Raw genomic sequence first — 27,599 nt, forward strand, 5'->3', positions numbered from 1 at the left:
TTGAATTTTACTTTAAATTATGATACTTCCTTTCTGCGATTTTTAAAAGACCACAATAAGTACTTAAATGGTTAACATCAAATGGTTGCCAATATAGGGTACCTGCATTTACATGTATTTCCCCTCTCTTTGTAGTACTCACAGTGTGATAAAAATTGAATGAATCACATTTTACACTGGTATTAGTTATACAAATTGTTCATAAAGAGACAAATCATGAGAAAAAATGTATTATACACGATGAATTTATTTTTAGAAAGGTCAATGATTTAAAGAATGGCTATGTGTCAAAGTGATTGCCATAATAGAAACAAAAAAAAAATAAACATCTCAATAATGAGAAAATGGCTGAAGACTGTGGTAAGGAAGGAGAAATAAAAGAGTTACATGCTGAAATAAGTTGCGGAAAAGCAAAAAAATATTACCGCGGAAAAGCACTATAATTTGTTGCGGAAAAGCAGGATTTTTTCCGCGGAAAAGCTGTGTCTCATCAAAAAAAATAGTTGAATATAAAATAATATCAAACTATAATCACAGATTCAAAGATTGATGAATATAGAGACATAGACGTTGGAGTCTAACTAAAATACAGAGATGCCATTGCATACTTAGACAATCATATGTGTACAATAACTAACTTGATGTAAAATCTTATCTTAATTAATAAAAAATCACTCTTGCAAAGAATTAACATAGTTGGCTGATATCAGGTCTGGTACAATCACTAGATTTAGCTACGTAGCTTGATTTACCTACCTGAAGTAGCTTTATTTAGCTACTAAATCAAACTTATTTCTTAAATTAGCATTTTTTCCCAGAAAGTGCAGAAAATTGCACTTTGATGCAGTGATAATTTTCAACTTTGAACTCATCTGAAAACAATTCATGAAAAAATCACTCTTGGAGATGTGTCTTTTTCAGCGCAATTGCAATCAAAGTTATAAAAGTTTTGGGGCTATATACAAGAGTTAATTTATGATCTAACAGTTACTTCTTGAGTGACATACCAAAGAAAACTAGTTTTGGTTAACATGAGCACAATGTAAAGTAATCATACTTATCCACGCCTCATCGCACACAAGGTGGTGCACAGTTACTCAAACAATGGAAATACGTATTTTCCTTAACAGTTTTCAAACGCAGCAGTGTTAAAACTATCTCTGCTTTAGATTGCTTTTTAAATAATACCTAGAATAAATATTAGTAAACATTTACTTGCGACTTTTTGTCTTTTTAAAATAAAAAGCAAAACTGTGAAAAGTTGCCTTGAAATAGCTAAATAAAGCTACCCGAGGTAGGTAAATAAAGCTACGGTAGGTAATTTTAGCTACGTAGCTAAATGTACTGATTGTACTGGACCTGGATATGATTGCAACTCTTTAAAAACGTGAACACAAGGTGCATTACTTTAGATCTGTAACGGGAAAGAAAATGTATGGCTGGACAGGGAATCGAACCCGGGACCCCTGCATCACTAGTCAGGTGCTCTACCGACTGAGCTATCACAGGCCGATATCCACGGCCCAAACCATTACAATTGTATATTTAAGAAAAAAATATGATAAAATACCTAAATTAAGATATTTTGAATAGCTTAATCAAGCTGTATAGCTAGTTCAAGCTATTAATAGCTAAACCAATAAACCTGGCTGGCCCGGCCTGTCGCAAGGTTTTAGAATTTCAAACTACAAAGAGTAGACGTATTCAAGTATTTCATCAATGTTTTCACATGCAAATTATTATGATTAATTCTCCCTTTTAGAAGCAAAAACTTAAAAAAGAAGGTTTTAATGGTCCAATATTAAAAAAGGAGGAAATTATGAAGAAAATTGCCGAAGTTTGCATAGAAACATAAAAACATTTGAAAAATAGATCTGTAATGGTTTGGGCCGCGGATATCGGCGTGGGTAGCTCAGTCGGTAGAGCACCTGACTAGTGATGCAGGGGTCCCGGCTAATTCAAGCTATATAGCTAAATCAACAATTTGTGCTGCAACAGGTTTGTGGCTTTTTAAATCTAAACCTAAGAGATCTTGGATGTTATGAGATGACAGTTTAGTCTTTCAATATTTTCTAATAAAACACATTATCATGCTTCAAATTCTGTCTTAGTTAGAAATATATCGAGTAAATTACATAATTATCACTACTTACAAAAGTGCTATCCCAACATAAAATTGAACATTGAACAAATTCGAGACAGAAAATTAATTTGACTGAATAAAACCAAAACGAATAAAAATAAATTTTGATTTTTGAGATATACCAGACAAAAAGAAAACATAAATATTTGTGAATAAATGAAATTTCATTTTTACTGAATAAATTTGTTTGATTTTTGAAAAATATAACATATAAATATTTTCGGACTGTAACTATTTTATTCTGAATTTTTTTTTTCATAAAATTGGCGCCAGGCATGCGCATTTCCGCAAATCTTCATCATCAAGGTGCTTATTCAAGAAAGAGTTCGTAAATAAGGAGAAAGAGCAAGAAAACACAATAATTTCATTAAAATGGCTCATAATTACGTTGTCACGGCTCACAAACCGACTGCTGTAAATGCATGTGTAACAGGTAATCTTTATGATAGCACAATATAGGGAAATGATGGATTTTTTGTGCTAGAGTGACTGTGTGTAACTGCATGTAGTCTTCCTGGCCTTGACGAGGAGACACTGTTTCACATTGACAAATTAAGAACAGTAAATTGTACCGTTGGTTGCAATCAATAAGATAAAATATTTTGGTTCCAAAATATTTCATGGCCGTAATAGAAGTTTTGCAATTCCTGAAAGCCCTTGAAGCTTAACAGCTAATGCAAATTTTATAGCTAGATCAAGAGGTTATACTGGACCTGTTGAGGTTTTAATCTGTCTTCTGCAGTGAATATTTCAACATGGACTTGACTGGACAGGGCACTAGTCTCTGAACCATGCTGCATTTCAACAGGAGAATGCCGCCTCCGATTGAAGGTGGCGAATTTCCAGTTTTTGTAATGGCACCAGTTCTGACGTTTTCCTGGCACGTAAAATATGAAAATCATGAAAAAAGCCTGGAAAACTTCAGATATTTCGGACTATGGACTCTCATGTGAAAGGTCCATGTTCAAAAACAAAATTGGACCAAAATCTTTTTCTATTTGCAACAGATTTCAAATAATCTCTATAACAGTGCTAAATGTAATAAGGATCAATGGTGTCGTAACTAATACATCATTCGAACGATGACAAATGTATATTTATGTAAAGCTTTGTTGCAAAATAATTGTGTCAACTTTTTGCTGAGGGACCCCAGACAAATTTCATTTGATATCTTATGGGCTGACCACAGTGTAGGGCTGTCATGGTTCCAAAATTTTTATGGTCTGGTCGGTTCTGTAAATTTTCGATTCGGTTTTGGGTTTTTCGGTTTGGTTATTTACATCTATTTTAAACCTTATTTTCATGAATTTAACTTGAAAAATCTTTATTTGTTACATTAAATTTACATTGAAAACAAGTCTTAACCATGCGAATGTCTAGACATCGGTGTGTAGAACTACTTGTCCTACTATTAAGCACAACCTGACCATTCCTGCTCGTTTTGAAAATTATATAATACTTCCGTGACAAGTGTTTTGTCATGGAACGAAGGAAATTTCCATTGTGATGTTTATTTATCACTGTTTCGTCATCATTCCTTTGATTTCGATGCCATTTTTTGTATTGAACAGACTATAATACATAAACCAGACCCGAACCGAAATCCAGAAAAATGAAACCGAACCGAACAAGTTGGACCGTGGTTCTCGGTTATTTCAGGTACTCGTGACAGCCCTACTGCAGCGGTGTCTTTCTGGAAAATAACAAATCTTGGATTTTTTTTTTTTTATCTCTCAACCAACCACATTAGGCCTTTCAATGATAAATGCATACTACCTGCATTTTAGGCGTCAACTGATTCCCCTCTGTTTACATTATCTGTCTCTGCAATTTGATTGATGCTTTTTAATGAGAGAAGCAAGTCCAAATAAAACCAAATGAATTTGTCAGGGGTCCCATGGCAACAAGTTGACACAAGAACCCTGACTATTTGAGGATGGCATAAGTTATGGAAAACTTGTAAATGATGTGTAAAACATTTTTAAAAATTCTGTCACAATTCATATTGTTATGCAAGATATCTTGCAATATCTGTTAAGTCTATTTGAGACTGATATTTTTAAAATTTTCATGCATGTACATGTAGATATTTTTTCTCAGAATCAATAAAATGGTGATCTTTCGTAGGACACTGCTGATAGAGATCTAATCAGAAGCAGGATTTGCTTAATAATGATAATGCTTCAATAAATAATAATGTATTTACTAATTGTAATATACTTCATTCCTTTGTTATAAAATGTGAAACTAAGTCCATAAAAAATTAATTAATAGTTTCTCAGGCCAAAAATTTCAAAATTCAATGCGGCAGGCCGGTTTTTTTTTTTTGTTTTTTGTTTTGTTTTTTTTTTTTGTTTTTTGTTTTTTTTTCAAAAGGTATCTTTTTTTCATGTCAGTCTTTCAACAAAATGATGATATTAACTGAATCTCACTTTTTTGTTCTCTTAATACTAATACTAATTATAATGTACTCAACTTCAAATTATGTTATTCTAAACATTTCTTTAAAAGTTAATTAATAAAGGACTGTATAGACTAGAAGAATATTGTTTATCTAATAAAAAAAAAAAAAGTTTTACTATTATTGTTATGAAAAAGGAAATAACTCAATTTTCTTTTTCAACTTGGAAAAATAGAAAATTGAGTTATTTCCCTTTTAAAAATGTCAATAAAATTGATCAATGCGGTCGTTTTTGACCTGATGTGGCACTGCCTGAGAAACTATTGATTAATTTTTTTTGGCCTAATCTGCAGTTCCCTATTAAAATGGCTAGCTGTAATGCTAATGCCACTGGAGAAATGTAGAAGCTGGCTAGGCAGATAGACATTTAAGTGGATGTTTAAGTAGCAACTTTATTCTGAATATTCATTTAATTCTGGCAAAAATAGGAAAATTTTGTTGAAATTATAGATTTATAAATGACTAACCTAATAGCTAAATCTAAAAATTTATTTTTTTTTTTTAAATTTAAATTTTATTTTTTTTAAAAATGCTGTTACTATACAATGCTTGAAGTGTTACTGTTTAATGCCTGTGCAATATTTGATAATTTAACTTTGAGTGCAAGACTTTCATACATCTATCAGGTTTGTTTCATTTTTTTGATTGTCTTATAGAAACATTATGATTTTATTACTTTTAGGTAATTTTACATGATGTTTTTATTATTTTTAGGTAATTTTATATGATGTTTTTATTATTTTTAGGTAATTTTACATCACCAGATGACCTTAATTTAATTATTGCAAGAAATACTCGGATGGAAATATATGTGGTGACACCAGAAGGTTTGCGTCCAGTAAAAGAAGTTGGTATCTATGGTAGAATTGCTGTAATGGAGTTGTTCAGACCACCTGTAAGTTCTGGGAAGGAAATTTTCAAATTAAATCTTCTGATTTAATGTATATACATTAATGAAAATTTTCACAAAAAACTGATGAGGTTCACAAGTTATTTATACTTCTAAACTTTGTCTTAGAAATGTGGTGTGTTTTTCAGGGGGAGTCAAAAGATTTGATGTTCTTACTGACACAGAGATATAATGCTATGATACTGGAATGTAATCAAAATGGGGAAAATATTGACATTATCACAAGAGCACATGGCAATGTACAGGTATTGAAGTTTGCTTTCTAATTTTCTCATTTTCCCAGAAATTCTGTGTAAAATTCAAATAAGCCAACTAATTGTGATTCAAGATTAATGAGATTACTGACCATGCCCCTTTTCAAAGGGAGTGAATAAAGACAAAGATAAGAATTTTTGATATATTCTTATCACTGACCACAGACCCAGAAAAGCCTCCTTACTAAGTGAAGGTCCAAATATGTTAAAATTGTAGATTTATGTTTCATTATTTTTAACTTTTTTTGGGTTGTCTCTTGTAGGATAAAATAGGCCGAGCATCAGAGACCGGGATAATTGGAATCATCGACCCCCTGTGTCGTGTGATAGGTCTAAGGTTGTATGATGGATTGTTCAAAGTTATCCCACTTGAAAGAGACAACAAAGAACTGAAGGCTTTTAATATTAGGTTTGTTTTATATTTAAAGGTTATTGACTGAATATCGGGAAATATACATGTATGTGATGTCATTAAGAATGGAGACACAGGAAATATGTTGTGATGTTTTTTTTCCACACTTTAAATCTTTTTGCAGATTGGAGGAGCTGACAGTTATTGACATACAATTCCTTCATGGCTGTACGACCCCAACTCTGATTCTTATTCATCAGGCAAGTCAACAAGGCTTAGCAAATTTAAGGAAAAAAAAACAAGTAGTCTCATTTTCTTGTATGACTTTAAGGTTTGATCATCATAAAACATACCTGGAAATGTACCTCTGTCATCGCTGGCAAACTATTTTTTAGCTTAGAGGGTGTCATGACCCTGAAACAAGTTGGTAATTTAGTAAGGTCAAGTTTCCATGTTGGATTTTTTGTCCACATCGTAACCTTGTATTTAAGAAATAGACAAATGGTAGAATTTCATACTTGGCTTGATCTAACCCACATTCTCTTGATGTGCTTCTGGTTGCTCATGACTAGAGTTTGTCTAATGATTCACCCACTGAGAGGCAGTAAGTATAGTTCAAGTCATAATAATGTCATGTATAGATTGCAGAAGTTTGCTAATGATCAGAAACTACAGCATTAATACATTTGGAGAAGTTCATGTTGTATAAAATTGCAGAGTGAAATCTTAGTGATACAAGTGTATTACTGAGATCTTAAATATTTCTAAACAAGCTTGTTTTAGTGTATAATGTGAGGGATATTGGTCCATTTAAAACAGTTCTATTTTGATTTTTTTTAAAAGCATCTGTCTAATGACACCAGCTATTAAGAAATTTAAAGTGTTCTTGATGCGGTATTTTACAGGATCAACATGGTCGCCATGTTAAAACATATGAAATATCTCTCAGAGACAAAGAATTTCAGAAAGGTCCATGGAAGCAAGACAATGTGGAAACAGAAGCATGCATGCTTATAGCTGGTAAGGAATTCATTATAATATTGTATGATTCCTATACAATTTTTTTTTGATGTCCTGAATAAATGAATAAATGGAGAGAACGATCATAGGCATTTATGCCTGCTGTTCAATCCATTTCATTTGCATGAATAAAATATATTTTAAACTAAATGAATTTTTTCTTTTCATTGTAGTACCTGAACCATTTGGTGGAGCACTAATCATTGGACAGGAGTCCATTACGTACCACAAGGGAGACAACTTCATTCCTATTGCTCCACCTGCCATAAAGGTATATCTATAGTCATGGGTTTGTCAAGGAAATAAAAACTTCAAATTTTACAGCAACATTTGTATACCACCTGCAAAAATTCTCACCCTATTCTTGCTAATGAAGGAATTTGAAGCTAAATATTAACCGTTTGATAACAAAGTACAGAGTTTTCCATTCAGATCAGATCACGGCAATATGAGTTGACACATTCAGTAACTATCTGTCATCATTTATCCATTAATTGTAAAGATGATAACCACCCTGTTGGGAATTATTCAGCATATTTTGAATTTCAGCAAAGTACCCTGACGTGTTACGGGAAGGTGGATGCCAATGGTTCCCGTTATTTATTAGGAGACATGATGGGGAGACTCTTCATGCTAATGTTGGAGAAGGAGGAGAAAATGGACTCTACAGTGACAGTGAAGGACCTTAAGGTGGAACTCCTGGGAGAGGTCAGTGTCTGAGGGAACAATTGTCATGCATTCTTATTAGATGATAGTTTAACTTAAATATATTGCAAGGTGTATTTTACTGTAGACTTCATATATTTTACTGAAGACTACAATGTTTCATTTTTCATGTATATATATTTTACTTCAGACTACATTGTTTTACCTAAAAATTTTGATATATTTCACTGCAGACTACAATAGCTGAATGTATGACATATTTGGACAATGCTGTTGTGTATATTGGATCCAGACTTGGAGATTCACAGCTTGTCAAAGTAAGAATATTTGATTTTCTTCTTTTGGTCTAGAAAAGAAATGCTATGATGCTCGAAAATTGCAACACCATTTTGATTAAAGAGAAAATTAACAATGATTTTATTTTAGCTCAACGTTGAGCCAGATGAGAATGGATCCTATGTACAAGAGATGGAGAGATTCACAAACCTGGGCCCTATCCTTGATATGTGTGTGGTTGACCTGGAAAGACAAGGTCAAGGACAGGTAGTGTACAGCATAAAAGAAAATTAAGATATCAGACAGGTTAAGATGCATGTAGGCTGTAAATTTACATTTAAATAAAATGCCTATTTATTTTTAGCTTGTTACATGCTCTGGTGCATATAAAGAGGGTTCATTAAGGATAATACGAAATGGTATTGGAATTCATGAACATGCCAGTATAGATTTACCAGGAATCAAAGGTATATTTCATGAAATAAGGCTGAAAAAAATTAATAGCTTGGTTCTCAGGCCCGCCCGCATCATATTTAACAATGTGCATTACCCATTTTTATCCTCAAATGAATAAAATAAAACTTCTCTCATGCGCTCATATGGTGCAAAAAAAAAAATCCAGAATCCCTGACCGCATTTTAGATACTCCCATCAGTAAAACGTTTGACAATCATCAAGATGATCCAGACTAGTGGCCTAGTTAAAAATTGCAAATATGGCTGTCAAGTTAACAGGTCAAGGCGTCAAGATTAATTTTGGTCATGATGGCTTCAGTGCAAATTCATTAGGGAATGACTGCAGGGATAGACATTAACTTTCAGATTTATTTGCCCTTCGGGCAAGTGATCTCAAACTTTGACTTGTCCGAATGCAAAACTTGGTTGCCCAAATTAGGAAAGAATTTAAGAAGAAAATAATTTATTACTGTAAACGTTATGATAAGAAAAAATGTTACTAAATACAATACTGTCAATTTGGCAAGTTGAGCTACCTGAAAAAATTGCGATGCTGCATTTGTACATAAATGTATACCACTGTACTTGTAAATTTAACATGTTAGCACACACTGACATGCAGCAATAACCCTCCGTTTCCTTTTAATAAAGTTCATTAAAAATTATTTTTGGTAGGATCCTTTTGTGAATCGTGATTTTCAGAGATAACCGTGAAGCACCGCTAAAGGAAGATAGTTGCTACGAAACATACATCTTATCTTGATCACGATACATCCTGTTACACTGTACTTATATTTTGTGCGTGAATAAATAATCTAATTTCCTAATAAGAAGTTAACAAAATTTTGTTAGACGTAGAGTGTATTTACTACGAAAGAAAATAAGGAACCTGATTTTTAAATGAACGGTATATATACAGAAACACTAGCAAGGGATTCCGAATGCAAAAACATTGTCAGTCAGGTACGTTGCAGAAATAAAGTGTTCAATTTATGGTTTTATTTATAAATTAATGTAAACTAAATAAATATGTACATATGAATGAAAAAAAAAATCACTTGCCCTATCGAACAAGTACGTTGACAATTTCACTTGCCCGAACTGATGATTTACTTGTCCCGGGCAATTGGACAACCGTTAATGTCGATCCCTGGACTGAAATACTTCCATGGCACATAGTGGGGGTTTCGTGAAGGTGGTTCTATGTTAGAACTCAATAACGCTATCAAAGACAACTCCCTCAGCCTTGGAAGTTTCCAGAAAAGTTTCAGCAAGATTTGCTGATATCATATAATGTGCATAAACCAAAGACTGCTAAATTTAACAATGTTTAATAAAATCATAAGCGCTATTTATAGTGCTGAAACACTCTTAGATTAGTTGTGATACGTAAGCAAAAGTGTTGGGTTCTGTAAGTTTAACACGCCTGGTTGTTAAGGATGCCACCGTTTCATTACACGAATCACCGAAATGTAGAAAATGCAAGAAAAAAGAGAAAGAAGCAGGAAATAAATGATCTTGATTTCTGCACTCAGTGTTGAAACATTGTTGATTAAAAGTTGCTAGTTTTGAAATTAAAAAAAAAAAATTAAAAATCCTGCGTCTGTTTTTTAATAGGAAAAAAAGGAAAAAATGCCTTCCTCCCGCATTTATTTTTTTTTTTTTAGAAAACTGGCCTGAGAACCAAGTTATTAATTTTTTTAGGCGTAATGTATACTTGAAAATTGATTTTTTTTTTTTTCCAGTATATTTAATTAAATTATCCACCAGTCTATCATTAATTGGGAATTTAATTTTTATTTAATGAAGAGCTTTATGACAAAATCCAATGTATTTTGAAAAGACTGTTATAGAAAAAAATTAAAAAATAATTATATTCTGTGGAAAGAAGGCTCATCAAATTTTATATTGAACATAATTGGAGTATCAAGAATTGAAATTTGATTTAAATTTCAATTTAATTTTTAAATGTGAAATTTTTCAAAATGTTCTAAATACAAAATACATGTACTTGTTAACCTAATACTAAACCTACATATTTTGCTAAATATTTTGTTAAAACTATTTCCCTGTAATATTAAAGTCTGTGGTATTATACGTTGAATACTGTAAACAAGTTAGAAGTTTGGATAAATATTTTGAGCTTCATTTTTAGGTATTTGGTCACTGAGAGTGAACTCACCGGAATATGACAATATGATAGTGCTTTCCTTTGTTGGACAAACAAGGTAGGTAAACTAAATAAAAGGAGAAAGGTAAATGGTGAAGTAAATCGACAATTGAATATGACTTGTTTTGATGATGACTTTGTAGGGTGCTTATGCTAAACGGAGAGGAAGTAGAAGAAACAGAGCTCTCGGGATTTGAATCAGATCAGCAGACCTTTCTATGTGCCAATGTTGTACACAACCAACTTCTACAGGTAAAGTCTGTAATATTGTCTCCAGAGTTTAAATAATATTTTTCTCACAGAAAGCAGGTAGAGCAATAAGAACCTGTATATTTACATCTATATGATCTGTAAGTCAGTCTGTCCACAACTTAAACTTTGAGTTTAGCTATAAAAATATTGGAGATAATAATCATTTAGTTAAGATGAAGGTTAATTGAGTCACTGCCCTGTGACAAGTCAGAGTTAATGTATATGCACATATACAGGTGACTCTCGATGGCTCGAACACCGATCTCTCGAAGTTCTCGATCTCTCGAAGTGAACCTCCGGTCCCGTTTTTTTCTTCTATATAACTAAGCAAATTTACTTCCTATCTCGAGAACTTCCAATCTCTCGAAGTTCTCTATCTCTCGAACCAAGACCTGGGTCCCGTTACACACATTTCCTTGTTTTTTTACTCTCTATCTCTCGAAGTTTTGATTGCGTGTGTGCACACGCCGATCAAGCGTAAAATTAATGCAGCTTAGACTTACCTGGATAACAGTGAACGCCTCGGGCTGGCATTGAGGTGTTAAATGGGTGTTTACATAGATGACACTATACATGTGAGCATCCGAGTGTTGATATAATTAATTGGTTACAATTGGTAAACTATAAACGAATTGCTTCACAACTTATTTTGACTTGACAGCGAGACGATAATTTTTAGAAAATGAGTTAAGAAATGTGTCAATATTTTTTCATAGATTTTGAAGTTTTATTAGAGCTTACATAATCCCAGTATGACAAACACTGCACAAGAAATCCTATCTGAAGAATTAATTACCCATTTAATACGAGAAATCTGGTGAAGGACCCGATGAAGCCCTGGGGGTAGCCACGCCGACGATTGCTATTCAGGTTTCATGTAATTATGAAATGAGAACAAATAAATACTGAAATTTAAAGAGATCGTTTTATTTATTCAAAATACGATCATTGTTGTTGAAATCAAGTATTACCTGTAAAATAGTACGAATGAAAACGTGCAATGACATTATCGACATATACTTCCGGTATTTATAATAGTAGAACAATGATGATCGGAACTGAAAATTCCGGATTTTATTCACTTTCTCTCTCTCGAACCCCTTGATCTCTCGAACTTTTCTTGCGGTCCCTTGAACTTCGAGAGATCGAGAGTCGCCTGTATATGGTCAAACGGAAGTTACAGTATTACCCTACTATTAAGGCATTTTATTCAAGTTACACAGCTTGTATTTACAGTTACTATTTCAATTTTATTTTATGAATTCATTTATAGATAACCCCTCAATCTGTTCGACTGATCAGCTGTGATAACCAGAAACTGATGAAGGAATGGAAGCACCCTGGAGGGAAGAATATCAGTTTGGCCAGTAGTAACACCTGTCAGGTTGTAGCCTGTGTTGGCAGTGAGTTGTATTACCTGGAACTGTTAAAGGGGGACATCAAACAAGTCAGGTAAGTAGGTCAAGTTACAAGGTATCATATTTAGTGACATTGATATTTCAGATACAGTCAAACCTCATTATCTTGAACATGATGGGAATGGAGAAAAAACTTTGAGATATTGGAGGAATCAAGATAGGGAGGGTAATATGCTTAAAAAATAAGTAATTGGGACTTCCAAATCAGTTCGACATATCCATGGTATTCGAGATATCGGTGTTCAAGATATTGAAGTTCAACTGTAGTTGAAACTCTATCTGAGGTTCCAGTTTTAATCAAGACTTTCTTTTTTTTTACTCTGTGACAGGTACAATAGATATAGGAGGGAAAAAATTTACTGTTCAAAAGAGAAAACAAAAAATATTTTTATTTATAGTGATCAGTATCAGAATCTGCATTGTTAGAAGACTATTGTTTGTTAAACAATCAAGCACCTGTGTTGACTCTGCTGCATTAAATCTCTGTTTTTACAGCACCTGTACAATGGAGCATGAAGTGGCCTGTGTAGACCTGACCCCCCTCAGGGAAGGGGAGGAGAAGTCTCACCTGTGTGCTATTGGTCTGTGGACAGACATCTCAGCCAGGGTTCTTAGTTTGCCAGATTTCCGGAGTCTCCATGTGGAAATGCTGGGAGGAGGTACTGGATAATGTCATTTGTAATTCACTGATGAAATATACATGTGATTCATTGACATGTTGTTTGGGATTGAACATTTTTTTGGTATTAAAGGGAAACCCTTTTTGTTTTTTTGTATTACATGTAACATAAGTTTATTTTATTACAGAGATCATCCCAAGATCTATTCTGATGACAACATTTGAAGGAATTCATTATCTGTTGTGTGCATTAGGAGATGGTTCATTATTCTACTTTAATTTTAATATTGAAACAGGTACATAATTTAGTTAGTTTATAGAATTGGATTACAAAATCCTTATCTTAACAACAGTGTGAAATATTTTTAAGTTTAGAATACTTCAAGGTCTCAGAGATCTGATGCAATGATGTTTTTGGCAGGATACTTCTCAGAGAAGAGGAAAGTGACTCTGGGCACACAGCCAACAGTTTTACGAACATTTAGATCTCTGTCTACAACAAATGTGTTTGCGTGTTCAGATCGGCCAACTGTGATATATTCCAGTAATCATAAACTTGTTTTCTCCAATGTCAACTTAAAAGAAGTTAATCACATGTGTCCACTGAATTCAGAGGGATACCCAGACAGGTGAGAACAGTAAAAAAATACAGGTGTTAGTTCTGAGTCTCTATCACAGGATAAGCAGGAGGAGATGTGTAAAGGGGATTTCAAGTCTTCAAATTTTTCACGGGTCTAAACAGTTTAGGAGCATGTTTACATTAATACTTCCTTTTTATCCTCCTATTCCCAAACACAAAAGTAGTATTTACAATAAGGTACAACTCTAACAAGTTACACGTACGTGTATATTTCTTTGAACTGGAAACTGTTTGTTTACATGTATCTTTTTTGTGTTCTAGTTTGGCATTAGCTAATGACAGTACTCTTACCATTGGGACTATAGATGAAATTCAGAAGTTACACATTAGAACTATTCCTTTAGGGGAGTCACCCAGGTAAGACAATAACAATTTTTTTTTTCCTTCAAAGTTTATTAGCATACAGCATACTCTACATTGCGTTATTCTCAGAAATCCAAACTTGTAATCAAGGACTCCATAATTCCTTCAAACTATATATGAATACTAACCAGTGGTGTAACATTCAGTAGTCTTGTATCTTTTTTATGGAGTGTCAAAGATAGAGATTCTGGGATAAAATTTTTAAAGTTAATGATGTAATAGTGCAGTGTAAATGTGTGGTATTTACAGGCGAATAGCTTACCAGGAATCGTCACAGACATTTGGTGTTATCTCCATGCGTATGGACCTTCAAGACAGCAATGGTTTAAATCCCACACGACCCAGTGCCAGCACACATGCTGCAATGACAAGCTCAAGTTCTAGTGGCAAGGTTACCATGGGGACCAGCACAATGGGAGAGCACTCTACCGGGGATGAAGTAGAGGTCCACTCACTGTTGATCATTGATCAACACACATTTGAAGGTTAATAAATAAAGTGTTGTAATCAAGTTTAGCATTTTCTTTTAAAAGTAATCCTTTTCCCAAACACTTTGAATTTCAACTTTTCCCCCTGTTCATCATCTAGATGATCTTCAGTAGTGATATTAATCTACAGTAAAAGAAAAAATATACAGCAACTTGTTTAATTTTATAGTCAGTACTTTAATGATGTTGAGAAAGAGCCATCTTATTAATTATAGTATGTATGATAAACACTTGATTATGATTTCAGTGCTACATGCCCACCAGCTGATGCCCAATGAATTTGCCACTAGTCTCATTTCTGCCAAACTTGGGGAGGATCCATGTACATACTACATTGTGGGGACAGCACTGGTTCACCCTGAGGAGGCAGAGCCTAAACAGGGAAGAATTGTCATCTTCCACTTCCATGATGGTAAAAAAAATCTAAATGAACATCAATGAGTTTTATAAAATTTCATCATAGAGAAAGCCTGTATGATAAAGAAAAAAGTTTAACTTTCCAGAATATCTTTTTTTTAACACTCAAAAGGCATACTTATGATGGAAGGAAATAGAAATACGAGGAAAAAATGCAGGATTCTGTAACAATGATGGATTCTTTTTCAGGTAAACTAAATCAAATTGGTGAGAAAGAAATAAAAGGTGCTGCCTACACACTTGTGGAATTCAATGGGAAGTTACTTGCCAGTATTAATAGCACTGTAAGTTCAGTATATTTAAGGATGTTATAAAAACCAACATCTTTGAGTCCATGATTATTCAGACACATGCACCTTTCCTAATCTTACTTTTAGGTGCGGCTATTTGAGTGGACGACAGAAAAGGAGTTGAGATTAGAGTGTAACTATTTTAACAGTATTGTGGCATTGTATCTGAAGACAAAGTGTGATTTTATTCTTGTGGGAGACCTGATGCGCTCCATTACATTGCTCCTGTACAAACCAATGGAGGGCACTTTTGAGGAGGTATTAGACATTACTAATATTCCTTACATATAAACTGGATGTACATGTACACACACACAAAATTTTTTTTAAAAGAAATTGAATATAATATGATAAAGAGATTTTAATTTATTGCAGATTGCCAGGGACTGCAATCCAAACTGGACTACAGCAATAGAGATCTTGGATGATGACAACTTCCTTGGAGCTGAGAATTCATTTAATTTATTCACATGTCAGAAAGACAGGTAGAGATTTGTCTGGACTTTGATATAATAACCGATTCACTTTCAAGTAATTTCGTTAATCTGTGTACAGTATTTTGAGCAGGTTTCGTTTTTTTATAAGAGTGTGATTACTGATATTAATTTCAGTGCATCCACAACAGATGAGGACAGGCAAAACCTACAAGAAGTTGGAATGTTTCATCTTGGTGAATTTGTTAATGTATTTAGGCATGGTAGGTACAAAACAAATCAGGGTAGTATTAGATGATTTTTTACAAATCATATTTTCTTGTTCATTGATACTCATTATTAAGGACATACGCAATGTAGTTTGAACTTGATTGTCTTTTTCCCTGGAGTTGAAGAGTTCCAATACTAAAAGGAACTGTGTGCTACATTTCCTATATATGCTGTTTTTCACTTCTAAAACAAGTTTGGATAAACAAAACATCTAGAATATATGTTTAGTAATTTTTGAATATTTTTCTTTGAAGTATACAAGAATTTTCAATTGATATCTCTTCAAAAGCCCTGGTAATGCATGCTGATTTTTTGTCTATGAGCATCTGTTGGCACTATAATCTTAAATAAAGAATATCTTGAAAAATTATCATTAGGTAAGGTACGTTGCGTATGTCCTTAAAGACAGCATCCTACCTGAATATATTCGGTAACTTGCATTCCATTTGTTTTAGGGTCCTTGGTAATGCAGCACACAGGAGAAACCAGCACACCTACTCAAGGTTCTGTGCTGTATGGAACAGTTAATGGTGCTGTAGGTGAGTAACACACCAGAGAATCCAGCACACCTACTCAAGGTTCTGTGCTGAACAGTTATTAGGGTTGTGGGTAAGTAAAACACGGAAAAAACCAGCACAAGTTCTTAAGGTTCTGTGCTGTATGGAACAGTGAATGGGGCTACTCAAGGTTCTGTGCTGTATGGAAACCAGCACATTTACTCATGGTTCTTTGCTGAACAGTTATTAGGGTTGTGGGTAAGTAAAACATGGAAAAAACCAGCACAGCTACTCAAGGTTCTGTGTTGAACCAGTGTTTTCCCCAGACCGTTTTTGCATGGCGATACCGCCATGCATTCACGATCCCCTGCCATGCAGCACACATTGCCGCTATGCTTCCCGCTATGCATGAATTATTAAAGGCAGACTATTTTTAGAAGAAGATATACATTGAAATTGTTATCAGTTATTAATCTTTCAATAAAACAATTCAAATTACTAGAGTCACAGAGTGTACTGTACACATGTTGCGCACCTGGTGAACTCGGTACGTGGTATGATGCAATAGTTCTCTATTTATGTTTATTGCAATTTACTGATATGTTACTAAGTATTAAGCTTTTATTTGATTAAAAATATTTATAAACATGAAAAATTTATTAATTGCTGAAAGATAGTACACACGGTGAAAGTAATATACACTTGTTATATGCACATGTGGGTTTTTCCAACATCCACAGGTCATTCTATAAATAGCATTGATGTTCCGACATCAAAAATGATTCATTAGTTAAACACATAATTTTAAAGCCATTTTTTTTTAGAATAAATATGCTTAAAATAAACATGTCCAATAAATATTATCATTATTTATTTACTCTATGAACTATGGGCAAATACTTCGTTCAAGCGCACATGCTTGACCTACATTACGTTGAATAAAAAAAAAATCAGACACCAATGTACTAAATATGTTGTCACAATATTTAAATGTAAGCAATGGTGCTACATAATGTGCACCCTTTTTGTTTAAAAATGACTGTAAAAGTAGGGACATTCAAAAGAAAAAAAAATGTAGTCTAGTAAATAAAGGGGGGGGGGGGGTCACTAGGGGCCTATTCAGTTTGTAGAAAGCAAGAATAACATGGCACATAAACATGATAAAAAGACAGTGTCTTTAGAGGAATATAAAATAGAACAATTTTTGTGATCAGATCTATTTTTATAAAAGAGAACTCAATTGTTTAGCTTTTTTAAAAGTTAAATTGACAATGTATTCAAAATATATCATTTAAATTAAAAAATATATATTAAATGAATGAATTTGTATTTTTCATTTAAATATAAATTCAGATACATGCACAAGTAACTCAACAAGACACGCCGCGCACCGTCAATTCAGCAAAATTCCCCCCATGCATTGAAAATTTTCTGGGGAAAACACTGGTTGAACAGTTATTAGGGTTGTGGGTAAGTGTAGCACACACAATAGGAACCATCTATTTTATTTTTCACTTAAATCTGATTCTTGTTTGTACATGGCTGTTATATGTTGCAGGTTTGGTAACGCAGGTGCCACAAGAATTTTATACTTTCCTACAAGATGTTCAGTCAAGACTGGCCAAAGTTATCAAAAGTGTTGGAAAGATAGAACACTCATTGTATCCTTTATGAACAAAGATTTCCTTTTGATAAATTCTTTCTTTCTTAGAACTTGTCCCTGATATACATGTACTAAAAATCTAAATAGAGAGAGGTTGACAGATTTGCATTTTCCAAATAAAGTTGACTTGATTTTGATTAGATTTGAGGGTTTTAATTCTGTTTCCATTGAACTCCTTGACATCTGTCAGTTGGCGATCATTCCACACCGAGAGGAAGACAGAGGCATGTGAAGGTTTTATTGACGGTGATCTGATAGAAAGTTTCTTAGATCTGAACAGAGACAAAATGCAGGAAACTGTCAAAGGGCTACAGGTACAAACACAAAATTCATTGCTGAACTCTATAAAAGGCAACCTTTCTAAAGTATATTTTCTATGCAGAAAAGGTCAGATGTAAGATTTTGAATAAAATTGAATATATGTAGATATGTTTTATGACAGTGGACAGTAACTTGTACTAATTTTTTCCAGATTGATGATGGGAGTGGCATGAAGAGGGAAGCAACTGTGGATGACTTGGTAAAAACCATTGAAGAGTTAACAAGAATTCACTAAGAAATCCCACCTTCACCATTGAAGAGCTAATACAAATTCAGTAAAAAGTCTCACATCCATCATTGAAGAGTTACCATGAATTCACCGAGATATTCAACCTCCAATGTATTGTACATATATATAGAAATCTCTTCTATTTCATGGAAAATGTGAAATTTGGTGCAATTGTCATCCAGGACAATGGACTGGTTTGCCTCCCCTGCTATCCTATACTAAACCAAGCATGATACTTTACAAAGGAGAGATTGATTTTCTTTTTTAGTGCTATTAATGTATATATTGATTATTTTATTGTAAAAGATTGTCTTTAATGAACATTGTTGCTTGATATGTCATTAAATTATAAAATGCATTTGATATTGTGTTATTATATTTGATTCCTATAATACATGTAGGTCATGTGAGACACACTGGAGTTATGGAATGAGAAAGCTGTTCAATCCCAGTATTTGTTAATAAACAAAGATGGAGTTCATGAATAGTGGTCCAAAATGTTGCTTTTGGGTAAAAATATTTCAGTCAATATTCTAAATTAGTCCTGCTAAATTATGCAAGATACAAATAGTTTGTATTCCATGTGGATGTGTTTAATTTAAAAAAAAAAAAAAATAATGGCAATAAATTGTAAACCTTGTCACGTTTTATGTTTCAGTTGTCAAAGTGTTAAGCAAAATTGATCTACTGTTTAAATACTTAATTTTTACTACAAAAATATACATGTTTAGAAGAGGGTAGTAGTACATTGAAGAACAAAGGCAAATTTGATTGACATTCGGCAGGAATCTGGGCACTCTTGAAAAGTAAATTTCATTGATCTGTCACATGAAGTTTTAGCATTCTTTTGATGTATCAGGTTCCTGTGAAATAGGAAAGAGATATATTTTCCTGGTGTTGTGTTTTGATTTGCTAAAAATTAACTTGAAAATTGGCTAGACAGAGAAGGGGGGGAAGACCTTTAATTGAAAAAAAACATAAATTGTCTTGGAAATAGCCATAGTCTTATACATGCTTTGTTTTTCAATGACCAAGTCGTGGATATTTAAACTATAAAAGTTTTGTACATGTGCTTCCTGCAGTTCACATGCCAAATACGCCATGTTCTATTAACCAAATTTTAAGGATGATTTCAACCTTGACATTTTACTTGTTAACCTTTTCTTTGTTGACCAATTTAATCATATTCCATTGTTGTCAAGCCAGGGAAGATTACTTTTATTTTGATCCCTCAAGTTTGCCAGTGACAAGATAGTTTTGTTATGTAAAGCACCTATCTAGTTTAATTCTTGTCTGGTCTGTTTCATTTTCTCCAATCTTGTCATATTTGGTGCTGTGACCATGTCCTGATAGTGTAAGGTAAAAACACTGCCAGGGACGAACCTATGTAATCTCCAGAGGCAGGAGGTTATAAGAAATGACCTGCAGCCCGTTTTACAAAAGAATTTACGACTAAGACCCAAAACTTTAGTTGTTTGTAAAATTTTAAAAAATTAATTATTCTGTTTAAAATTGCTAATGTTAAAGTACCTTTCTACATTCCCTTTAAAAAGATTAAAACCATTTTCAATTCAATGTAAATTAGAAAGTTACAAGCAGAATTAAGTTTTGGCCATAGTCGTAAGTTCTTTTGTAAAATGAGCCCCAGGTGTTGATGGTGAGATAGCTCAGTTTTTAGAGTATCCGTCTCAATTTCTGCATTTTCTCGCTACACTACTGGGGCCTTTGGACAGTTCATACTAAAGAGCAGGATGTACAGGAGGTGACATTTCATAAATTTTTCATGTCTAAGCTGAAGTAGCGATCAGAGAGGGTCATTTTCTAATGACCTGATAGCTACTTTCTCAAAGGTGCAGGTATCTTTCAGTTCCTGCTAAAGCTAAGATTAAACAATATGTTTATTAAAAATTGCTTTTCTAACATTTGTGAAGGACAGTGAACAACAGTTTTTGATTGTTTTTAATTCTGTATAGTACATGTATGTGCATCACAGATAACAAAGGTACAATTACAATGAAATTATATAGTAATCATATTATAACAACAAATACTAGTATGACACAAAAAATAAAAGTCTTCCAGTGGAAGTAAACATTACCATTGTATATAGCAGTATTTTGTTTGGATACTAAAACTGGAGCCAACTCTGAAAGTTTAATGAGTCATTCACCGAGACAAAGATGAATGGTGTAAACTGTAACACAATTATTGCAATATATAGCAGGTTTTGTTTATGAATTGTCAAAATAACACAATATTAATCATAGCTGCTTATTATTCTTCAATTCTGGAAGACTAGTTGTGGTAAGTTTTCCTATCTTTAGTATATTGTTGGTCAATCATATTACTACGTAATATACATGCCCTCAGTAATGTAGGGTACTCAACATGTACATGGATACATGGAAAAATTGGAAAAGTCTGATAACTCATGTATAAATTACCAAAAAGATTGCATAATATATAAAAACTCTATACATGCTAGGTAGGCTTACATCTTGTAGCTTTACTTGTATGAAAAAAGCACCACCTTTACTGATGCCTTAATATTCTGTTCTGACGGTGGGTCATGTAGAACTATACATGTAAGTTATGTACATAAATATAGGTAATAAGGATTGAAGATAAGTTACAATATTACACATGTTTGGAAAAAATTACATCTATTCTCAAATCAATACTTTGGAATGTACTCCCTAAAATCATATATACCCTTATAATCTTCAAACACAAAATAAATTCCTTCAAAGATCTACATTTTTTAATTTCTGGTTTGAGTCATTTTATTAAGTGTTGAAAATTGAATTTTAAGCCATCTTGTTTATAGTAAGTATATTATTTGTTTATATTAAGTATATATATGTCATATGCCAGTAATTTTGTTCCATGTAAAAGGACCCCATTGGAAATAAGCCATACTGGCTTTCATGGGTTATCCTTGGGTTTAGGCATATACAATATAATAATATATTTATTTGATTTATATGCAAAATATGATTTATTAGTTAATATGTTTTAAAATTCATCTCTTAAATCATGTCTATTTAAAAGTTTTAAATGTGTATAATACTCACACCTCAATGTCCATGTACATTGCATAATGCCTATACCTGAATAAAGATTATTATTAATTTCTAAGAAAATATGGAACAATGTTGCAATGTTAGTTAAAAATTGAGAAAGATACCCATGAACTATGGAAGGAAAAAATTCAATACAAAGCTACATAAAACATACCACTTAATTTTATAGTTGCACATTGCAATATCTCATTCAAATTGCATTTTCGTTTAGTGTACACTTTCAATTCAATTTTTAATTGGAATTTTCATTTTTTTTCATGATAATTTTATCATTACCATTACCTTTTGAATGGAATGGATAAATAAGAAGGGCAAACATAACAAAAGATCTGAATAAATTATAGAGTCTGGGTAAGGTATAAAAATGAGACAGAACAGTCCAGATTTTAAATCTGGACTACTTTGTCTCATAATATACAGCACAACGTAAACATCAATTAGTAGATTATGATTTTCTACAATAACATAAAAATCTTCAAACTTATACACATAAACAACAAAACATTTCATAGCAATAAAGATAGCTAATTGGTTCAACAGAAAAAAAACATCTCTTGGACTTTGAAGATGTCTGGAGCACTATCGACAATTACCCAGTACATGTAATTATGATTTCTACTCGGCAGCATACTTATTTTTTGTGATGATCTAGATTTCTCTACTCCTTGCACTAGGAGAGAGGAAGGCATTGGGTATTTAGCAATAATATATTTTTTCTTTCATTGAAAAAGAAAAATATTTTAAAATGTTAAAAAACAAAACCTGAGCTGCATTATACATGTATTACACACATCTCCATGCTGCTTGTTATGAAAAAATATAGTTGTCATGGTGTAAAACAAGTTATGAAATATATCTTCAGGATAATAATATTTTTAGAAGTAAATTTTTCATATTAAAAATTCCTGCATTTGATGTTGATTATTCATGATGATATGGTATAATGATAGTTTGACTGATATAGATGTATGGTAGAATACTCTTAAACTCTTTGGCATTGAATAAAAATATTAGAATGTACAAGACTAGAAAATAATTTTGTGACATTTTGATCAATAATAATGTTTTATAACTGAGTTGTCATTTTAGAAAATGTTGCATTCCCTTCACTGTCTGAATGGTGACTGGACCCTGCATCGATGTAATAGACCTGTGTAGCTATCCTCCCTTCTGCCCTGACGCCCACCTCATTTTCACGGTAACTCTGTGCTACACCATTTCTATGCCTGGCCTTTGGTACGTAATATCTATCATCATATTCATCAGGAACAAACTGAGAGTTGCTGTATCCCTTGGTCATTATGTGGGTGTTGTGTTGCTTCCCCTTTGGTCCTGGACCGACTGTTTCTGTAAAATGTTGCAGGCCCATGGTTCTGTGCTCTGGCGTTTGGACCACCATGTTTTGAATAACAGGAGTGCCTGAGTTGACATCCTTAGGTTCAATCTCAAATAAGTTGGACACTTTAAAAACCTGTAAGGATTTATCTCTTTTTCATCAAACAGATTAAATATGGAAATAAGCATCAGTATTTGCTAATATACAAAAGAGAGATAATTTACTTCTTAACATAGACTACTATTATAACAAGCATTCTGAGAGTATTGCATTAGCAATACTAGTCCCCTACCGGCAAGTGTAATCTGGTTCCCGTAAGAATTGAAAATGCCATAATTCCGTCAAAAATCAATGAAGCGGGACGAAATGCAAACTTGATCTATAACTAATCAAGGTAAAGCCACATACCAAAAATCAGCTCATTATCTACAAGCGTTTAGAAGAAAATTGCGGAAAACCCGTAAAAATTGAAAAGGCCGTAATTCCGTCAAAAATCAACGAAGCGGAACGAAATGCAAACTTGATCTGTAACTCATCAAGATACACTCACATAGCAAAAATCAGCTCAATATCTGCAAGCGTTAAGGAAATAAGTGCGGAAAACCAAGTGGGACAGACTGACAGACAGACAGAGGGACAGACAGACAGACGGACAGACAGACAGACAGACGGATGGACAGACGGATGGACAGACTCAGAGGAAACCTATAGTCCCCTCCGGTTTCACCGGTAGGGGACTAATAATGATATAAAAAAGGCAATTATTTCTGTGCCTCTGAAAGGTGATGAGGATAAAGGTGATTATAGATAAGGTGTAAATTATATTTTTATTAATTTTGTAGAACCCACCACTAGGATTGCTGTGACTACCCCTATAATGGCTCCCGCCAACACGTCACTCCAATGGTGTTTGTAGTCAGACACCCGAGACAGGCAGGTATAAAACGCAAGGTAGAACAAGATCAACTGGATCAAAGGACGCAACAGATAAACAATTCTCCATCTTAAGCGGGCTTGGACATACAACTACAATATTAAACGTCATAGTAAATAAATATAAGATTTACCCGAGTTGAATTACAAAGAAAGGTTTAAGTTTGCATGTGAATCATATTTCAAACACAAGGAAGCATCTATAAATACATGCACTCAGTCCCAATCCATTTTCCATTAAATTTCTCCTGTAAAGTGGGAATAAGAAGTTTAATCAATTACTTTTTGTCCACTGTTGTACAGTTTATCATTGATTCATCAGATTATTTCTCATTCTCTCTGAACTTTAAGACAAAGAAAAATACTGCTGCTCACCATGGCAAAAATCATTGTATAGGTAGAAAATGATGCATGTCCAGATGGAAAAGAAAGTCTGTAATAGAAAAATAATCAAAAGTTTGACACGTTTATTCATGATCAGATTTACTTTTATCATTTTTGCTCTGTCTCCAAAAGTAAGCAGTCCTATCTTTATATAGACTTTTGAATAATTATATAGATTAAATGTGATGAAGCTTAAATGAGTGCCATTGATTCAATATTAAAATGACTTAACACCATTATATACAGGTATAAACATTCAAGTAAGTCCAGTTTTTTCTAAGGACAAAGATATAATTTGTGTCAGATTTCTGAATTATGTAAGAATATAATTCCAACATTCCATATTTTCATATTTGACATCCATAGCAAACCCCTTGAGGTTTTGAGTGCCTTGCCTATATCTAGTTGATGTTTTTATCTTAAGAGATTTTAACCTTGCTTCTCTGATGAGAGACTGATCCCCGGTACAGACATCATCAGTGATGTACCCTGTCACACAGTTGTACTTAGCGGGATCTGGCTGACACACGGACAGAAAGTGAGGACGAAGTCGACCAATACTGTATTTTCCAATGTCTGTCGTCAGGTGTTCCACCACCGCACCAAATACAAAAGGAAGGAGCACCCTGTAAACATTGTAGAAATACTGGAAGATTTTTCGTCTGGTTGACCTTCCTGTTTGTATAGTGCTGTCAGTATAGCTTGTGGTGCTCTCTGCTGCAGGGCCTCCATTGGTGGCTCTATAGCTGCTGCCAAATTGGTAACGAATGAATTCAAAAAGGAGAATCTGTCAAGAAAATAAATTTAAATTCAAGACATTTCTGTCACTTCAAAGATCACTTTTTTACGGTACAGAATTAAAGCTGAGTTTGAGTTACTGTAAACCAACTATTATTCGTGTCATCTTTTATTTGCGATTTGTCAGTTTGAAATCAATCTGTAGTGATTAATTTTTGTGACTGACGAAACATTCTCTATAAAAACAAAGCAAAATAAATGGTTTGCGGTGATTAAAATTTGCGAGTTAAAGTAGGTCACGAAACTCGCAGATCTTTCTCACATGCGAATAAAAGTTGGTTTACAGTATAATGTCAATTAAGCTTTATATGTTAAGCATGAAAAAAAGTTTGTTCTTGTCAGAATATGTATTAAAATTAAAAATCAAGATACCCCATCCACTCTTTACATCCAAGTCTCTCTCTCTCTCTCTCTCTCATGTGACTGTATCATAAAGATGACTTTACCAGGAAGTTCAATCTTACCAACACAATATTGATGACAAAGCCTATGGTGTAGAGGGCTGTTGATGTTATTGTGGATGACTTGTAAGGATATTTGATGCTGTCATCATTACAGTAAAATCCTCTAGTATATGGAGTCACTGATACTTTAAATATCAACAATGGTACTGCAGCTGTTTGAAAATAAGTCTATGAATTAAATTTAAAACCCAGTTAGTTCTTAAAACAATAAAATATCTTTCTTCGTTTGTTAATGTGGGAATTAAACAGTTGCAACTAATGCATAAACATACAAAGACATTTTGTCTTTATATTTATAAGTAATCATACAAAAGTTTAAGTTACTCAAATATTGTATTTATGCTTTGTAAGTTGTGTACGTTTCATTGATGAAATATAGCTCACTTTCATACAGGTGGCCTTGAAATACATGTATCAGTTCTAACTAGTTAAATAGCAGCATAAACGGATTGATGAATGGAAAACATAAAGGGGATGTAAATACGTGACATTTGATCTAATAGATTAACGTTTTCTTCCTCAAGTTTTCAATGAATTACTGAAAATTCATAGCAACAGCTATTTTAAAAATAAGATCCATGAGGAGATTGAAATCACATGTTTATGAAGTATTTTTACATTGAAAACTTGTTTTCAAAAAAATTATTTTGATTTTACACAGACCAAGGCTTGAGCATTTCCTTAAAGCCTTCAAACCCATATATATACAGGTGTCATGCATTATTGTACTGAAAAAGTACTGAAAAGTTTAGATATTGAAATCTTATATTTCATTACAAATTTATAAATTCAGACATCTGTAGTTAATACTGCTAATAGGTGATATATTAAACTTACAACTGAAATTCAATATCTTTTCTTGACTCAATGTTTTTATTTGTTTATATACAATCATATGTATATTCATATTGATATGAGATAACGAAACTAAATTCCGAAAATGTTTTAAATTTTCATAAATAAGAATACTCCGATACAATGGAACCTGTAATATAATGAGATTGGAGTAGCCTACATAACAATTCATGTTATTGACAACATCCCAACAGAAATATAACCTAGCCAAGTGTGACATACTTATACATGTATGGTACATGTACACTTTTTATTTTTCCACTTTCACTTTCAGTAAGAATTAGTATCATATCTTATATAAACACCCTATAAGCAACCCATCTTTTATATTCTAAGAGATTGTACCCTTTGATAATCGTCACAGTATAACACAGGACAAATTTCTTGCCATATTTAATCATAAGTGGTTATCATTAAGAAAATCCACACCCACAGTTGACCCACTCTCTGACAAATACATTGAGTGAAATAAAAAGTTGATCAATGTACAAACACCATAACCATTTGAATAAATACGTTATCTTTTACTTTTTTCTTATGCATACACCAGTACTCACTAGCAATCAAGTTTATGAAATAACTAGCAATCAAGTTTAATGAAACTTTTTTTTTTAATTTTCTGGACAGAGTGATGTACATACCTAATCCAACAATGCATATGTCAATAAGAGTTATGATAATCTTCCGCTTAGAGCATGATCCAATATCTGTTGCATCTACTGCAGACAACATTGCTAATTTCCCCCTAAAATATATGCTATATGTTGATTCCTCGTTGATTCATAATCTCGCGATCAATGTCCGGATACAGAGCCTAGTGTTGTTTTCATTCACAACAGGAAATATTTGATAATTCGTTCTCATGCTTTTCCGATGTGTTCTTCAAAATGAAAAAAAAAATAAATATACGTATATAAACATAACTACGACTTAATATCCTCGCCTATTATTTCAAAATACAGCACGTTTTGAAAAAAAGAGGAAGGAATACTACACATATAAGTAATATGAATACTACACATATAACAGTTAAGTAATTTGAGCTTTGCGGAATGTAACGTTATGGATCAACTGTCCAAATCTAGTTATGATACGAGAATATTTGTATGATGAGAATGAGATTTGAACCCAAACATTA

General features: G+C 33.1%; 2 protein-coding genes across 2 annotated transcripts; one reads left to right on the forward strand and one right to left on the reverse strand.

Moving 5' to 3' along the window:
- The first annotated feature begins 2,460 nt into the window (after positions 1-2,460).
- LOC133189979 (DNA damage-binding protein 1-like) lies at positions 2,461-18,966 on the forward strand. The gene is made up of 28 exons (XM_061325435.1): positions 2,461-2,576; positions 5,351-5,499; positions 5,643-5,759; positions 6,032-6,177; positions 6,305-6,380; positions 7,026-7,140; positions 7,314-7,411; positions 7,690-7,848; positions 8,040-8,123; positions 8,233-8,349; positions 8,447-8,549; positions 10,693-10,765; positions 10,851-10,959; positions 12,233-12,411; positions 12,873-13,036; positions 13,185-13,292; positions 13,418-13,625; positions 13,898-13,993; positions 14,249-14,484; positions 14,735-14,899; positions 15,094-15,188; positions 15,282-15,452; positions 15,570-15,679; positions 15,806-15,891; positions 16,354-16,437; positions 17,954-18,056; positions 18,249-18,372; positions 18,531-18,966. The coding sequence occupies exons 1-28, from the start codon at positions 2,516-2,518 to the stop codon at positions 18,612-18,614; spliced, it is 3,420 nt and encodes a 1,139-aa protein (XP_061181419.1). The 5' UTR covers positions 2,461-2,515; the 3' UTR covers positions 18,615-18,966.
- A 2,195-nt stretch (positions 18,967-21,161) lies between these two features.
- Positions 21,162-27,260, reverse strand: LOC133189980 (phospholipid phosphatase 2-like). The gene is made up of 6 exons (XM_061325436.1): positions 27,103-27,260; positions 25,607-25,758; positions 24,779-25,131; positions 24,336-24,393; positions 23,877-24,053; positions 21,162-23,162 (listed from the first exon to the last, which is right to left on the reverse strand). The coding sequence occupies exons 1-6, from the start codon at positions 27,191-27,193 to the stop codon at positions 22,758-22,760; spliced, it is 1,236 nt and encodes a 411-aa protein (XP_061181420.1). The 5' UTR covers positions 27,194-27,260; the 3' UTR covers positions 21,162-22,757.
- Between the last annotated feature and the right edge of the window lie 339 nt (positions 27,261-27,599).

The sequence above is a fragment of the Saccostrea echinata genome, unplaced genomic scaffold (assembly GCF_033153115.1).
Source record: "Saccostrea echinata isolate AGI-Se365-2 ecotype Australia unplaced genomic scaffold, CSIRO_AGI_Sech_v1 ptg000020l, whole genome shotgun sequence".
Lineage (NCBI taxonomy): Eukaryota > Metazoa > Mollusca > Bivalvia > Ostreida > Ostreidae > Saccostrea > Saccostrea echinata.